Source organism: Maylandia zebra, linkage group LG16 (assembly GCF_041146795.1).
Source record: "Maylandia zebra isolate NMK-2024a linkage group LG16, Mzebra_GT3a, whole genome shotgun sequence".
Taxonomy (NCBI): Eukaryota; Metazoa; Chordata; class Actinopteri; order Cichliformes; family Cichlidae; genus Maylandia; species Maylandia zebra.
Genome location: NC_135182.1, coordinates 21,400,531 through 21,418,008, shown reverse-complemented (window position 1 = coordinate 21,418,008; position 17,478 = coordinate 21,400,531). Strand labels below are relative to the sequence as shown.

Here is a 17,478-nt window from a genome sequence, read left to right as displayed (position 1 = left end):
CCCAGTGTTACAGGCTCTCAGCTGTATGGACAAATCATCAACATATAAATTAAATAAAATTGGAGACAAAATCCCACCCCGTCTAACACCATTGCTGACACCAAAGGGGGCAGAAATACTGCTTCCCCATTTAACCTGCATGTTCTGATGAGCGTACCAGTAAGAGAGAATCCTCACGATGTATTGAGGAACTCCCCGTGTCTTCAATTTATCAAAAAGTTTTCTGTGGTTCACTCGATCAAAAGCCTTAGAGGCATCAATGAAACACATGAGGACAGATGAATTTTTAGCCCTATACAACCTGACTATTTCCTTGAGTGCATATATGCACATGTCAGTGCCGTGCTTTGGTTTAAAGCCAAACTGATTATCCAGAGAAGAGATGAACACACTAACTCTATCAAACAGGATTCTTTCTAACACCTTAGATAAAATACTGGCTAGTGCAATCGGCCTGTAATTATCCAAACAGCTCACTTTTGCAGCTTTGTCTTTCATAACTGGTACCAGTAAAATACACAGCATTGAGTCTGGTAATATGCCATGAATCATAAACCCAGTGAAACAGAGTGCTAAAAGAGGAGCTAGCCTTAAACTAGCATGTTTTAAATGTTCTGCAGTGATGTGATCCAAACCAGAGGATTTATTATCAGACAACCTATGAATGGCTTCATATACTTCATGTGTCCTTACACTTATTGTGTCATTACTCATGTCAAGATTGTCCTCATATGGATCACTTTTTATACAGTTAAACAACGCACTGTAATGCTGTCTCCATAATGCTGCAATGTTATCTGCCCCAGAAACACCTTCAACAGTTGATGGTAGAGATGGTTTACAGTTATTAAGAGCTTTCACCTCTTTCCAAAAATCTGCCATATTATTACACAACATTTTCCTGGCCAAAGAATCTGCTCTCAGCATTTGCTCATTTTTAGTTATAAAGCGAACAGCGTACTTATATCTGGCATTCGCACATTTTTTCTGTTCAAATTCTGGGCCTTGCTTAGGTCTTCCAGCCATGGCCCAACATTTATAAGCTATGCGAGCTTCATCATGGTACATGGATACATGTTCTTTCCAGCCAGGTCTGATGTTAGGTTTCTTATGCTTATATTGTTTATCAAGCAGTGTACCACTTTCATGCAGAGCAGTCACTATATCATCATACATGGAGCAGAGTAAATGTTTATGCACAGCATTCTTACAGTTGACATCCTTGCACAAAATAGCTTCTTTCGGCAAAGAAATGTTGTTCAGATGTATATCGGTATTACTATGATAAGCTAAGAAATCATCTTCACTACAAGCTGACCAGTCTAATTTTACACTGGTAGCAATATTAGCAATATTGTTTCCAGTTGTTGCTGGCATTTGTTCCACATTCACAGTAAAACCAAAAGGTATATGATCTGACACAGTTACCTCATACCTAATAGTCATGTTTGCTAAAGCTGCATGTCCATCAGCTGTACAGATACAGTGGTCCAGCCATGATGTACTATGCCAGGCTTCACTTATGTATGTATAGCTATCTGCAGGCAGTAACACTTTGGTAGACAAGATAAGATTATTAACTTGACAAAAATGAGTTAAGTGGTCAGCAAACTGAGAACTGCTGTCTGTGAGATCAGCATTAAAATCACCCAAAACATATATGCTGTAAGTATCATTGTCTTGAATAAATGCATTAATAAAAGCCAGCCTACTGAGGTATTCTTGCTCATTTTGACAAGATTCATAGGGAGTATAAATATTAAGAATGATAAAACTACTATTGTTCTGTGTATATTGTATACCAATACACCAGTCTACATCCAGTCTAATGGGCTTTATCACAGGGTCTATTTTTTTGTCCCAAAGCACAGCAACCCCTCCAGGTATTCTGCCTCTGACTATAGCTGTGCTGAGATCAGTTGTTGATTCCCCCACTCCCAAAAAACTTGCATTTAGACAGTTAAGTTTTCCCAGGTCCTGTTTGGACAACCATGTCTCCTGCAAGCATAAAATGTCACATTCTGCAAGCAGACTGTCCACAACAATCCGTCGAGCTTTGTCCCCTGCACTCTGTCCCAAACGTAGACCACGACAGTTGTAAGATAATACCCGAATAGACATCTTCATGTTGATACATTGGTACCAAAAGGCGCAGTTATCTCCCCTGCTGGATCCACTGAGCTTGGCACCACCGTACCGGGCTTACGAGGTTCATAAAAACGCCGGACCAGAGCCCCTTCAGGCCAGAGTTCAGGATTGTACATTTCACCCACATCATTACATTCAGCAGTAACCTTGAAAGAGCTGAACCTGCTACGTTTACTAGCAATTTTTTGACAGGTCACATCTCTTTTAAGTTTCTCTCTCAAATACAGAGCAAGAGTTTCTGCATCTACATCCAGGGCAAATTTAGTGGCAAACACGCTCACCAATTTAGTTTTCACAGTTCTGATTGTACTCACAGCTCCAGTGCCGATAATCGATACAGGTCCAGGCCTCTTATTGTGTCCAGTGGTAGCAGCATGCATTCCTGAACCTGAATTAACCTTCTCCAGCTTGAGACGAGGCTTGCCATTTTTCACAACTTTACTCCATTGTGGAGAGCATGTAGAAAGCACTGTCTCAACGGGATCCTCCGTTGTTGCTGTAGTTTCCATATTACGGCCTCGGGCTGTCGTCGGAGCCCGATCTTGACCACATAGCAACATCTCCGGACAAAACGCTGACACTGTGCTTGTTGTCCCAGTCCTTGAAGCAGCCAAAGCTCCGGCTCCCTGCCTTCCGCGCGGGCCGCCTTTACTTCGATTCCCCCACCGCTCCTCTGCGTGTTTCCCCAGGGGAAAGTGGGAAGCGGTCCCCGACCCCTGAGCATTCAGCATAACAGGCTCAGCCGGTACCTCAGGCTGACACTCAAGAACAGTCACACGTTGGTCGACCTCCACAGCATTGGTCATAACTTGCTCGCAGACATCCGCCTGTAGTTTAACTACATGTTTTAAAGCACCCACCTCAGCACACAGCTGGTCCATTCACCGTAGTAGACAACACACATCCATGCTGGAGTATGTAACAGGCGGCAGATCATCCAGGTGATGAGAGACAAATCTTGGGATATTCTCCCCACACTCATTCAGCACTTTAAGACAGAGTTTAATATTGTTGGCGTCTTTATGCTGTCCTTTATATCCAACGCACCGCTGTGAGGTAGTGGGGCAGAGCTCAAACAAAACTTTCTTGGAGGCTTCAATCCCCTCGGATTCAAATGTGTTCGTGGCCAACAACACAATTTCATCCTGACTTAAAGTTTTGATTTTTACAGCAAGGAAATTAAGTAGTTCATCCTCTACAATTACCCTTCCATCAGTTGTTTTATATATCTCTGGTTTTAATCGTGACCGTTTGAAAGTCGGAGCTACGTCTGCACCACCACCTGCTACATCCGCCATATTAATCAACGGAGTGATATGATTCAATGTGTGTGTGTGTGTGTGTGTGTGTATATGTGTGTGTGTGTGTGTGTATATATATATATATATATATATATATATATATATATATATATATATATATATATATATATATATATACATACATACATACATACATACATACATACATACATATATTAGGGGTGCAACGATACACAAAATTCACGGTTCGATACTTTGGTGTCACGGTTCGATATTTTTTCGATACAAAAAAAATGTTCATGCATTTTTAATTTGTCATTTATTAAAATTATAAATATATATTTTAACTCAAAAGTACAGTTTTTAAATTTAACCCTAACCCTAACCCTTGTGCGCGTTTTTTATTTTGACAGCGAATGCGCACCTGCGGACCACTTATGTGCAGCCCTGGTTATATAGCTCGTCATATTGCAGCCACAGAAATTATTTTGTCCATGAAACCATAAAGCTGCACTTTCTTTTTGCCTTATAGTCTGATTTGTCATAACTTCTCCGTTTTGTGGTAAGCTTTTATTTGGCTGTCACTTCTTCACCCTGACCTGTCTTATTTGGCTCAGCAGAACTGAAATGCTTTTACACACGCACTCACATAAGCTTAGCGATTCTCTGCGCGATCAACCTCTCACATGTTTAAGCTGCGGGAGATTTCACTTGTCATGTTTGCATAGTAAGCTAACGATTAATAAGACTATGTCAGAGGAATTGGTGCACAAATTATCATCACTCACAGATCAGTGCTGTCGCTCTCTATACACAGTTCGCACGATTGCAAAGTGAAAGCAAAAAAACAAGCGCAAATTCAAACGCGACTTCAATATGTCACATATTGACAGTGGCTCGCCAATGACATAATTACCCAGCTACATTTCTGAAAGAATGCAAAAGCATTGACATATATTTTTCCTACAATAGCCCGACGGGCAGGGAAGAGATAGATTTTGGTAGCCCGACTGAAAAAATCGCTAGCTCAGGACGTCGGGCTAGCGATATTGCAAGCCCTGTATCTGATTGAGGAATCACTCATCTTTGGAAAAGAGAGTTTATTACAGAGAAATGTCTCTTTCCAAAATAAAAGCTATACTATCCGCTTCTTCTGGGCTATATTCTCAGCAGCATAAGGAGAATCATGTGCTAACAGCTGTCTAAATGACTCGGCTAAAGTTAGTAGCATGCTTGTCGTTTTTGTCTTTGCACTAGGATGATGTCGGTGTAAATGTGCAGTCATATTCGTTGTGTTCCCACTAGTGCATTCAGGTTAATCTCGTTGAAATGACCTTAACGCCACAACACGGCAAATCTCCGTTAACGAGCTACCGCCGATCGCTCCGTGCATGGGGCTAGACGGCCAACACGTTAACGAGCTAACTGCACTAGTTCACACCAATGTAATTGAGCATTGCATGGCACATCCAACATACTGTTTTACTTTAGTCCATGACTCGCTTACCTTCAGGGTCATACGTCACATGAAAACCAAAATAATTCCAAACGCCAGATCTGAATGAGGGTCAATTTGCCTGTTGCAAGGAGAGCTTAACTTCTGTCTCGCTAGCTTGCCCTGTGCTCTTCCTTCTGACTATGCTGTCTGTGTGGAGCGCTCAGTGGATCTGCGCTGGACAGTGCAGCCTAGGCGGAGTAGTCGAACACAGATTCACTGAGCGCTCCACACAGACAGCATCTTCAGAAGGAAAATTGATAAAATAAATTACAAATGTTGTATTGTTCGATACATATGCGTACCGAACCGAAAGCACTGTATCGAACGGTTCAATATCGATATATATATATATATATATATATATATATATATATATATATATATATATATATATATATATATATATATATATATATATATATATAGAGAGAGAGAGAGAGAGAGAGAGAGAGAGAGAGAGAGAGAAAGAGAAAGAGATATAGAGAGAGATATATAGAGATATAGAGATATATTTATTTTTTAATTAAAGTTCTTTTACAATACCAGAGTATACTACTTCTACCAGTGGGTGTAATATCTATTTATTAATAATAAAGCAAGATTCCTCTCTTAAACAAAAGCTTTACAAAACCTTTGACATATTTCATTACAGTGGTTTACGCCATCAATTGATCCATTTTCTTCTGCTTATTCAATTTACGGTTGTGGGGGGTCTGGAGTCTGTCCCAGCTGTCACTGGACGAGCGGCGCAGTACATTCTTTACAGGTTGCCATTCTATCACAGGGCTAACACAGAAAGACAGAGAATCATTCACGCCTACGGCCACTTCAGAATCACCAATTAGCCTAAAAGTCATGTCTCTGGACTGTGGAAGGAAGCAGGAGTTCCTGGAGAGAACCCATGCGCACTCTACACAGAAAGCCTCAGCCACCCAGTCTATTCAAACCCTGAAATTCCTTGCTATGATGGGACCACTAGCCACCTCATTACTCTTCTATCATTGGTAGAATAAGTAACCTGAAAACACTGACACAGCAACTTATAAAAATCAGGACTTCTTCAACCTGGATGCCATGGATGTCTTATCTTTGCAGCATGTTTAGCTATATTTTCTACTTTACCAGCTTCTTTCTGAAAATGGGAACAAAGAAACTAACCAACCTATCCCATTTCCAAATTTTGATTTTGTTTTGTCAGAACATAACATGTCATAACAAAATACAAGTAATATTTTGGCTGCAACAATAAAAATATGTCCTATTGTTATAATGCATACACATACAATTGTTAGTTTTAGCTGTTCTTATTATCACTTTCTACAGAACGTTTCATGAAATATGCCATTTACAGCCTTATCTATATTCCTTTAATGATTTACCCATGAGCATTATGGATACTGTATATGCTCTTCTATTACATAAAATAAGCCACAGAGTTGGCATTTGTTACACCATTGCACCAGTGGTGGTGACCTATATTTGCTATGACTCCAACAGCCTTTTTCATTTATCTAAATGTAGGAAACTGAAGAATAAAATAAACTGAAAAATATATATATATAAAAAAGAAAGATTTAAAACAAATGAACTGCCTTAATGCAGCCCTGTTGTAATTATAGACAACATGAAAAGCTTCTACTGTAGCGAATTAAAAGTAAATCATGACATCTTAAAGTCCTGCTTTTTAAATTTAGCAGCTATAGTGGAGTAGGAAAATCACTGTTGCCAGGGCCTTGCAGACAAGACCTGGATATGCATGTTTTCAGTTAACATCCAACATTTGAAACTAACAATTACATAAATTCTTCAGTAATCTTACTAAAACATTTGGCTTTGAACTGTCTGTTTTCATGAAAACATATCAACAATTCATTGGCAACGGTGGCCATGAATCACAACCTTTATTTGAGGAAAATAGAGTGAACCAAGGATGAATTATTGCACCCACCTTGTTCATCACCTTCATCATAGTCATTATCCTTCTTGGCACCCAACAGAACTATTTCACAGTATGTTCAAATACATTAAGACCAGATGGTTGATTCTTCAGCCTGTCGAGATCAACAATGACCAAGTATCTCCCTCAGGTGTACCAGCAGGGCAGATCACAATGTTATCTACTGTCATTCACAACAAGCACTTCAGTGCTTCCATTTTGCTTTTCCAAAGGCAAACAACAATAAAAACAATATGTTGAGTAGATTCAAATTTTCAGTATAGCTTCATATCCAAGTAGTTAGCAGTTTGCCTCCAAAGCTAATACTGACAATTGATGTGAGGGTGCATAAGCAAGCACTACCACTGTTATGTGTTGCAAAAAGAATAAAGAATAAAGAATAGCAAGTCACCCTGTACGCAAGGTGTCCCTCAGGGTTCAATTCTAGGCCCCCTGTTATTTTCACTTTATATAAATGACTTGCCCAATGTGTGCAAAAATGTGGACACGATTATGTATGCTGATGATACGGTAATTTTTACACAAGCCAAAACTGCTGATGATGCAGCCCATCAGCTTTCATTGGCATTACATGATTTACAAAAATGGCTGAATGACACATGCCCGTGCCTTAATGTTAAAAAGACCATGTCAGTGTTTTTTAGTAAACCTAAAAGAAAAAAGTTTGCTTGGGTGCACAAGAACTAATTAATGTTGAGGAATTTAAGTATTTGGGAGTGCTACTAGACTCAAAATTATCCTTAAAACACGTTAAAAAAGTGGTGAAAACTATAAATGTTAATATACAGAACTTTAGACATAACCACACATCATTAACAGACACAGCGATTACATTCCTGCACTCTATGATACCGGCTCATATTGAATACTGTTTTACAAGTTGGTCTTATACGAGCTTTGCTGCTATTGGGCCAATCAAAGTATGCTACAAAAGAGCATTGAAAATATTAGATTAAAAAAAAAAAAAAAAAAACTTTTTCATATCACCATTGTCAAATTTTAGATAAATACAAGTTTCTAAATTTTACCAATTTCAAATTATTTAAGATTGCCTGTCTAATATACGAAGCTATACGTGGTCTGGCGCCTCCACCAATAAGTGATTTTATTAAACAAAAGTCTAACAGTGTTGCCGGGTCTCGACTGACTCGAGCCACTGTTAGAGGTGATTGTGAATTGACATTTAGACGGACCACCTTTTCACACAATGCTCTGTCATATCAGGGAGTGAGCTTCTGGAATAGTCTTCCACTGTCAGTGAGGGAAAGTACAAGTCACCCCTCTTTAAGAGTCACTTAAAAGGGCGGCTGAGGGACACACAAACATGTGATCATGTTTAATAATCATGCTTTATATTGGACGTGAAAAAGAGTTAGTGTATTACAAAAAGGGAAACAACTATTAGTGTAATGGGTCAGTGCAATATCAGGACAGTCAGGGCATGTGCAATACTGGGGTTTGTGCAATATAATTGATGCGTTTCCGTTATTGTTATCTATATTGTCCTCTGTGTCCACTCTGTATGTTTTTACTAACTTGTGTTTAACACCAACCTGCCAGAGGGTCTGCAGATGGAAATTAGTCCAAGGCTATAATCTGGCATATTTACATTTGTTAAAATGTTCATTAATATGTAGTGCCCCTCTTTCTAAATAAAATAAAATAAATAAAATAAAAAGCGTAGAAAGAAAAGTATTTGCTAAGAAAAGACAAAATGAAAAAACACCAGATAAGGTAGGTACCCCACTCACATCTGCAAAGAATGCAAAGATCAACGCACCACGAAATATGCACATCGGCACTGATTGAATCACTGGAAAAGCACATCTTAATGGAGAATAGTTCATAAAGAAACAATACTGAATGATGGATGACTCCAACAGGCAGCAGCAGACAAGGCAGATCGATGTTACATCACCACCACATCTGCAGTGGAACCCATAGTTTCAACGCAGAATAAGTCTCTCTTAGTTGATTCGTGGAACAATTTGTATTAGCACAATACAGTGTACCACAACCGGTTGATTAAGGTTAGACTGTGATTGTCATTTTGACAGTCTTTTCTAACAACTTGACTTTTCTGCAACTTAACTACTTAACCACTGAGTGACATGCATATGTAAGTTGAAGGAGATAATTACCTCTATATGCAAAGAGCACACACCAAAGATTAATAAAGAAAAACTGAAACCAAGATCCAAAATGGTACACTGTTCATTTCTATGACTGCTCAGTGGGCACATACACTGAAAAGCTTTTTTAAGCATTTTTGAGCTTTTATGTTTTGTGGTATACACAGAAATGTCCCGTGGCTGTTCTACTTACTTACAGTTTTACTGGAATCAAAATTATTACAGAGTGTAATCAGTGCAATAGCCAGTACAGGCCTTTTTTTATAATAGGAGTTGGCAGAAACCAAAAAGACAAGTGCAGATTGGATTGACAATAGTCAAGAAGCCAAAAATGTGATTCTTGTGAAATGGCCAGATAATAAAGTTATATAGGCTAAGGCTAATTTTGACAAAAAGCTGCCTTAATGACACATACACATACAAAGGTTGCCAAATGGGTTAATAGGGGAAAGGTTGGGTGAGTATAGACCGCATATACGCTAGGAAATCTTGCTTTCTTATTCCGTCTGCATCCATAAAATGCCCATGATATTCAATATGGCTGGTAGCATCACAGCCTACTAGAATTTCCGCAGTGATGAAGTCCACATTTATACAGCCCAGATGGCTTGGCAGATCGTTTTATTCATTTTTTTTTCCTTTCCATCTTTCTTTCTTGATTATCAGATACATTTATTTTCATTGCAGCAAACTCTGTCTGGGTGACTGAGGGAGCATTCCAGCAGAACCAATTGAGGGGGATCACAAAGCACAGAAAAATCCCGAAACCACAAAAGATCCTCAGCCATGCAGGCAGTCTGATGTTGTGTTCGAAGTCATCTATCACTGGTGTCACACTCAACCATAAACGGCAACCTTGAAACAGAGAAAGAAAGCTTGGCAAAGAAAGAGAGAGGAATAAATAGATAGAGGCAGAAAGAGAGAGAGACCAGGTCTCAGCTGGACTCCCCTGAGGAGAGGCTGTGGCCTGGATGATTATACAGCTACAGATGATGTCAGTGGAGGATCCCTGCCACCGAGTGACACAAACGCAATGCTCACATATTCCTATTTTTTAAAACGTTTTCTAGATTAGAGAATACAGTAGAATATTTTTGTGTGGGGTGAAGTGTCGTTTGTCCTAAATAAACACCCTCAGTAATAAACATACTAATTTCCATTCTGTACTTGGAGACCACACAGTCACGGGGATCACACACCAAACATAATCAATACAGTGGGTGGTTAGAATAAAAAAAAAAAAAAAAAAAAAAAAGAACTAAATGTTAACAGAAAAAGAAAACAAGTCATTATAAGTTGCCGTTTTTATATAATGGAACTCTCTTAGATCATGGAGCTGTTTAACATATAAAAAAAATGATGTGCAAACGCTGCAGTCAAGCTTGAGCTTTGTTATATTTGCAGTTGGTCTGCCATGACACAGGTTAGGTGCAGAGCAGTAAGCAAACATCTCATAATTTTTCCATTGCGGTGCAATAAAGGTCAGGTGGACAAATTTTGCAAATAATTGATCCGTTGTCAAATAGAGTCGTTCGCATTCTCAATCATCTTTGAAAGACGTACACAAGAATGCACATGAGGTGGGGAGAAAAAAAAATATCCCCAATTAAACACAAGGGAATTCGTTTAAGGAAATGTTGCGACATCTACAGATTTATGCAAATGAGACTTCGCATGCGCTCTGTACATTTGTTAACTTGCACTTGCCTCGGGCTGCAGACAGATCTGCTTCACACACATGAGAAAAAAAGGCGGGGGGGGGGGGGGGGGGGGGGGGTGGAGTTAGAAGAAAGAGAGGGGAAAGGCAGGGTAAGGGGAGAGGGAGTGTAGCCCACTGCTCAGCACTCAGCACACGGAGGAGCTACAGCCTGGTGATGCCTGCTGCAGCCTCTGCAGCTACAGTACAACCCGATGTTGGGAATCATTGATCCGTTCTTCCTCCTTGTACAAGAATACAGGAAGCATGGATCCTGATTAAACGCATGGGTCGACAGAAAAGGGTGCTCTAATGTAGCACATTTAAATGCACCACTGTTCAGTCACAAAGAGGTGGAAATAATTGGCAGTCATACGAATGACTGTAATTATTATTGTTGCAAATTACTGTTGGGAATATTCTAGGTATAGCTTCATGGGAGCTTCACACCAAACAGTATTAACAGTGTTTTAATAAAGCAAAACTACAGGACTGAACTGAAATTGAATCTTTAAGAAAACATCTCACGATAACTCCTTTTGTTGTTGTTGTTGTTTAGTGTTAATGATCAAAACACAGCACAGCAGACAAGTATGAAGACGAAGACGTTCCACATTCAGACTGATGTGTGGATTTGCTGTAATTCAAGTCTCACACAGTGGAGGCACAATCAGGTACCCTCACCCTCACGTCAATCACAATGATGAGCTAAATTATTCATGCCTCTATATTTTATTTATGACTGTATTTTCCCATGCCTCCTGAAAGTTCGCAAAAGCCGGTTTGTTGGCAGACACAGAGCTGCCGAAGCATTTCATAGAGACAGGGCTGCTTTTATCTTTCACGCAGGCTGGGAAAGCTGTGGGATGTGGAGTTCATATTCTGCAGACAAGCCTTATCATTTATATATAGCCAGTATCATGTTGAGATCTTGAATATTTTTTTATATGCAAAACATTCACTGTTATCTGAGAAAAACGGTTAAGTAGGCCAGCTTTGAATGCGATTACTATATGCGGTGACTTTGAGTAAAAGAAAAAAAAAATGACACAAAATATCTCTTGATAGAAATATGTATTAATTAGCATCCAGGATACACACCTAATTAAATTATGTTTTAAGGTATTGTTAGTTAGGATTATAAATTCTTATATAACACATTTAATTTATAATATATAGTTCAAATAATATATCCTAGCCTTTACTGAGAGTAACTCCACTACAGACATCCATTCACAGATGCTGTCTTATGTACACCAGTTCAACTGTTATTAAACACAAATATCTAATCAGCCAATCACATGGCAGCAACTCACTGCATCATGCAGCAGAAGACACATCGTTTTCCATTCTTATCAGCTAAAAACAGGGAACTGAAGCTACAATTCAGACCAAAATTGGACAACAGAAGCTTGACAAAATGTTGCCTGGTCTGATGAGTCTCTGAAGAGTTCTGCTGCAATATTCAGATGGTAGTGGTGTAATGTGGGGGATATTTTTTTGGGCATACTTTGGCCCTCTTAGTACCAACTGAGCATTGTTTAAATGCCACAGCCTCTCTGAGTACTGTTGCTGACCATCCATCCCTTTATAACCACAGTGTACCCATCTAATGATAGCTGCTTTCAGCAGGATAAAGCACCATGAAGCTCAAATCATCTTATCACAGTCCCTCCAGCAGAGCATCTTTTGGATGTGATGGAACCATAGATTTGCGTCATGGACACGCAACCAATAAATCTATAGCAGCTCTCTATAGCAATGCTCTCATATCAGTATGGACCAAAATCTCTGAGGAAGTTTTCCAGCACTGTGCTGAACGCCACAAAGAATTCTGAAGAGGATCCAGCTGGTACTAGCAAAGTGTACTTAACAAAGTGACTAGTGAATGTGTATTGCTAGTCACATGTAGTTCCCACCTTTTGACATAAAAACATTTATATTCTAGATTCTGCCATTCACAATTATAGGAACAGATAATATGCAAATGATTTAAACCAGCTTTATAAGCAAAAATAGCACAAAGACACCATATTGGGTTTTATATGTAAAATACATGCTCATGCAGTATGGTGGTGCAGTGGTTAGCACTAATGCCCTAGAAAAAGAAGATCCTGGGTTTGAATCAAGATGCCAGTTAGGGCATTTCTTCATGTTCTCCCTGTGCCTGTGCGAGTTCCTCAGCCAATCACACCACTCCAAACACATGCTTGTTAGGCTAATTGGTGATTCTGAATTGACCATAGGTGTGCATGCTTGTCGGTCTCTGTGTTAGCCTTACAACAGACTGGCAGCCTGTCCAGAGTGTACCCTGCCTCTTGCGCTGTGACAGGATTCGGTTCTACTGCAATCCTAAATTGTATAAGCAGAAGAAAATATTTGGATGGGTGCTCATTTTAAAATTGAAGCCAGCAACACATTTCTCACAAGTTGAGAAAGAGCCAACAAATCACACAGATACATACCTGATGTAACTATCAGTAAACAAAGCTTGTAACTACATCCTCAAAACACTCCAACAAGCAAAGAAATAAATATAAATATAAGTCATTCATTTAAAAATTATGGAGGCGCTCTCCCCACGAGAGGTTGGCAATATCCCATAGTTTAGAAGTCACTGCTGCTATGTGATGGTGCGTTAGTGCGTATAGGAGGGGCACTTTACTGTACACATATGTGATAGCACCAGGTAATGCTGAATTATATCAAGCACATATGCTGCCATCCAAATGTCTTATACAAGTAAGGCCTTGCTTATTTTAGTATGCGGGACAATACCAAAGCACATTGTGTGTCAAGGTGCTAATCCAGCCTGTCACCTGTCAGCCATTCACAATATTATGAAATGAAAACTGCTCCAAAGGACTGCTGAGCTTTCGAGCAGCTGAAAAGCTATATCAAGCAAAAATAGGGAAACATTTTGCTTTTAAAAGTACAGGAATTGGTTTCTTCAGTTCAGAGAGATGATGCAACACAGACGCAAACATGCCAAAGTCTCAACTTTAAAAAACTTTTTCTTTTTTTCTTTTTTTTATTAAACATCACCATTTCTTAATTTCTACATTTGCTACATTTTTCCACCATTTTCATGTAAACGTAGCCTCTTAATGATTTGGAAATGATTGTTTTCTCTTTTCAATTGTCGTTTTACATTAAAAAACAGCATTTATTTTCAATTAAAACTGAAATATATCCTGTAGTAATAAAATGAAATGTAAAGTTAAAGCACATAATTACAGGCTTACTTAATTCACTTAATTCTGTTGAAATGGCTGCGTTCACACTGGATATATAAAAGCATTTATGCAATGGTTTACTTTTCACTAACAAATAAAACTCATTAAGCCAGAAAGATGCGTCTTCTTTTTTTTTTCTTGACATTCGATTAGCTGGCGACAGACAAAAGATTCCAAATAGGTGTCATGGCAACATCTCAAGAGAGCACAATCCTGAACCGTGAAAACTCGGCACAGCGCAGCCAGGAAGGAGCCAAAGACACACACAAAAAAATCACTTCAAAAGCTTCTAAATTGGAACCACAAACCCTGCTGAGGGACACAAAGCTGCTATGTAATCTAAAAGGTTGATATTAGTTCAGACTCCATTCTTTCTATACAAGCTGTCGATGTTATGATTTAAATTCTGTGTTTGTGAAGAAGAGAGGCATCAATTAACACGTGCAATTAATGAAAAACACATTGGGAGGCAGAATTACTGAGTAAGCCAATTGGTTTTTGTTGCCAGAAGGTAAACTGTGTATAACATACAATAAAGACACCAAAAAATGTTACATTTTCTAATTCCTGCAATGTACACACACCTTTTATATCTTCTGTTTGTGTGGCAACTAAGGAAAGGCTGTCTAGTGTGTCCGTATATGGTAAATGAGCTGCATCAAGATGTAGTTTATGTATAAAGTAATGTATTCATTTTGAGAGTGTTATTTTAAATTTAAATTTAGTGTTTAGCCTGATGGGAATGGGAGGGTGAAACAGATATTTTTCAGATATTTCGGAAACCTTGGAAAATAGAAAAAAAAAAAGAGAGAAAGAACTGCACATAGTCCAAAAATTACGATGTTAATGAAGAATGAACAGGAATGAGAGGACTGAAAAGCAAAATAATACATTTCGAATTTCAGCATATTCTTTGATTTTTGTTTAACAAATACTTTTTAAAAAACCAACAACCCACAAACTTGTTAATCCTCAATGCAACAGCTTAGAGTTTGACCCTTAACCCAACTCAGAACATCTCGCCTAACCTTAAGGTCAAATTTAAAGCCACAAATTCTTGCTGTTCAAAGGACACAAAATAGATTTAAACGTGCATGTGAACTTTGTGTGCAGACAGCTCACCCACACCAGCCTCCTGCTGAGAGACTCCTCTAAGTGCTGCTAAGCCATCACACCTTTCCTGCGAATCTTCAATGGACTACATTTACTGTTATCGAGCTTTAGCCATCTGTGCTACAGTATGTAATACCAGCATGGCTGAATCAGTTATTCAAATAAGCCAGCTTAATGATACAGCTTTCCACAAGTAAATACATCTACTTAATGTTTCAGTGTCCTTTCACTCTGTGCCACATGTACTAATTAAATTCTGTTCCTCTGAGGACTGGATGCTGATCGTCTGAAACAGATGGATTGAGGAAGAAAAATACACAGACACAAGAAGAGAGGCCCCATTCCCCAAACACACACTCGCACACATGCACACACACACTCACACAAAGCCCACCTCCTCACCTTTCAGATCTCAACCGCAAATATGAAAAATGGTTGCATGTACAGTACATGGCCGCATGCTTGGACACGGCTACAAACTTGGACTTAAGACTAAAAAAATACTGGCAGATGAACAATAAAGAAGGCTGTGCTGGATAATGATGCTGCCATGTTCAAGTCTGGTGTAAAACAAAAAATCTGACAGTTCAAATAAGAATAGATTTGCATTACATACAAATACATTAGAGCTGCATGGTGAGGTCTTTGTTTGCTCTTTTTGATTGGTGATTTATTGAGAAAAAATAAAGACGAAACATGAAAAATAGCATATTCTATAAAGAATATGTCCCCTTTTCATCACAGTGATATCAGAGGCATCTCTCTCTAGTATAAACCAAAGAGAATAGCGCAGCTGTCTGTATTCACTAAACACTGTTGTCTGCATCAACATCACATCATATCTTGTTATTAGAGGGTCTTTTGTGGCAGCATAGCAACAGTTGTGCGAGCTTTGAGCACCGTCTATTTCACAGGCACAGATCCAGTATGTTAATGTGTTGTGAAAACTGGCAATATGATGTTTCAAATAGCATAAGCAAGATTTTCTCTTACCTTTAACTAGAATATCAGACTGCAACGACCCGCTTCTGTTCTGTAAGGAATAAAGACGAGAGATGTGCATAGTATTTGATCCTCTGCAGCAAATCTAATCTGTCTTTAGGACAGCTAGAAAATCTATAGAGACTGTACAAAATGTGCCCTTAAGAAATATGTTTTTATGGAGTTTGCTGTATCATCTGATGTAAAGTGCATCACAATATTTACTATTTTTTTCTCCTTTCTTGTTGTTATCACACCAGCCGTACACAGGCTTCGCCAGGGAAACTTTGCCATATCAGCACTGACATATGAATGATTGACAGAGCTTTATCTAAATCTCTTTGTGAGCTACTCTTTCCTTTTATAGTTGGGAGGCAGAGGGGAGGTGGGGGTATCCCTGGGGAGGAAGGAGGGGAAGAGCCTGGCTGCCTCCCCTGCCTGTTCTGTACAAGGCTCTGCAGGGGACTAGACTCTCTTCCTCTAGCAGTCCACATGAGAGGACAGTTGGCCATATACCAGTCTGCCTGTGTTACCCACATGTGCTCACTCAAAAGTGACGCACAAAAAGGAGCTCATAGTATTTTTTTTTTTTTATCTAAACACTGAGCTGAACTCTTTGTGCGCAAAACGTTTGAGCAATAAAATGGACACCAGTTTAATTTGAAGAAAAAGTATTAAATCGCTCCTAAATTTTAATGGCTATTTAGTTGTAGCAGATGTCCTAAGCAGAGTGACTGTTGAGCTGTGATGCCCAGTGTAGTTAAACAAATGTACCATCCAGTGCACTGACAAACAGCTGGCAAACGTAAAATCGTCAATTTACCTCAGGAAATAGTAAAAAGACGCGAGCAACAAATATAATCCGTCTGTCCGTAATTTCATCAAATATGCAAGTGTTCAAATATAGGCCTGTTACCTGTGATTGATAATACTCACCATTCATTTCGTTACTATCATCAGTATCCAGTCAGTCAATGACGCCCTTTTCTCAATGGATTTCACAGTTTGGCCCCCAGCACCATGTCACGGCTTTGCCTCTGCGGAAATCACCCACCAGTATGAGACCGTTAAACCCGGCCCCGGATTCCCGAATGATACTGGAAGTATCGGCACAACTGAGGTGTACAGCGGTGCTTAGACAGGCACTCCTTCCGGCTGCTCGGAGAACAATGGTGCAGCATCAGACTCACAGCTTCGCGGCCAACGTGACTTACTCCGTCCAATCAAGGTTTTATAAACCAGGAATCAGCCGCAGAGCGCTGCTGCTGCCTGCCCACTGGAGCCTCAATGCAAATCGCCGTGTGTCACCAGTGGAAAGACTGTGGCCGTAAAAGGTGTGTTTGATGAGAAAAACATATCAGGAGATATTAGAGTGCTTATAATCCAGGCAGAGTTCCTGAAATGATGCTAAAACTGAAAGAAAATTAAATATAGCCTAAACACTTCTCACACTAT

At 39.3% G+C, this 17,478-nt stretch overlaps 1 protein-coding gene across 3 annotated transcripts in view; it reads right to left on the bottom strand.

Annotated features, from left to right (window-relative positions):
- csrnp3 (cysteine-serine-rich nuclear protein 3) overlaps window positions 1–17,237 on the bottom strand; it is a 32,422-nt gene extending 15,185 nt beyond the window's left edge. Inside the window, exons 1-2 of one of the 3 annotated variants that reach the window (XM_024805464.2) lie at window positions 16,960–17,237; window positions 16,036–16,075 (exon numbers count right to left, since the gene is read on the bottom strand). Coding sequence is in view for 1 of the 3 variants with exons in the window: in XM_076875018.1 (XP_076731133.1) it covers window positions 16,960–16,962 (3 nt within the window). In the remaining 2 variants the exon portion in view is untranslated. The remainder of the gene's footprint in view (window positions 1–16,035; window positions 16,076–16,959) is intronic. The other 2 variants (XM_076875019.1, XM_076875018.1) reach the window with 2 other exon arrangements.
- Window positions 17,238–17,478: the final 241 nt, after the last annotated feature.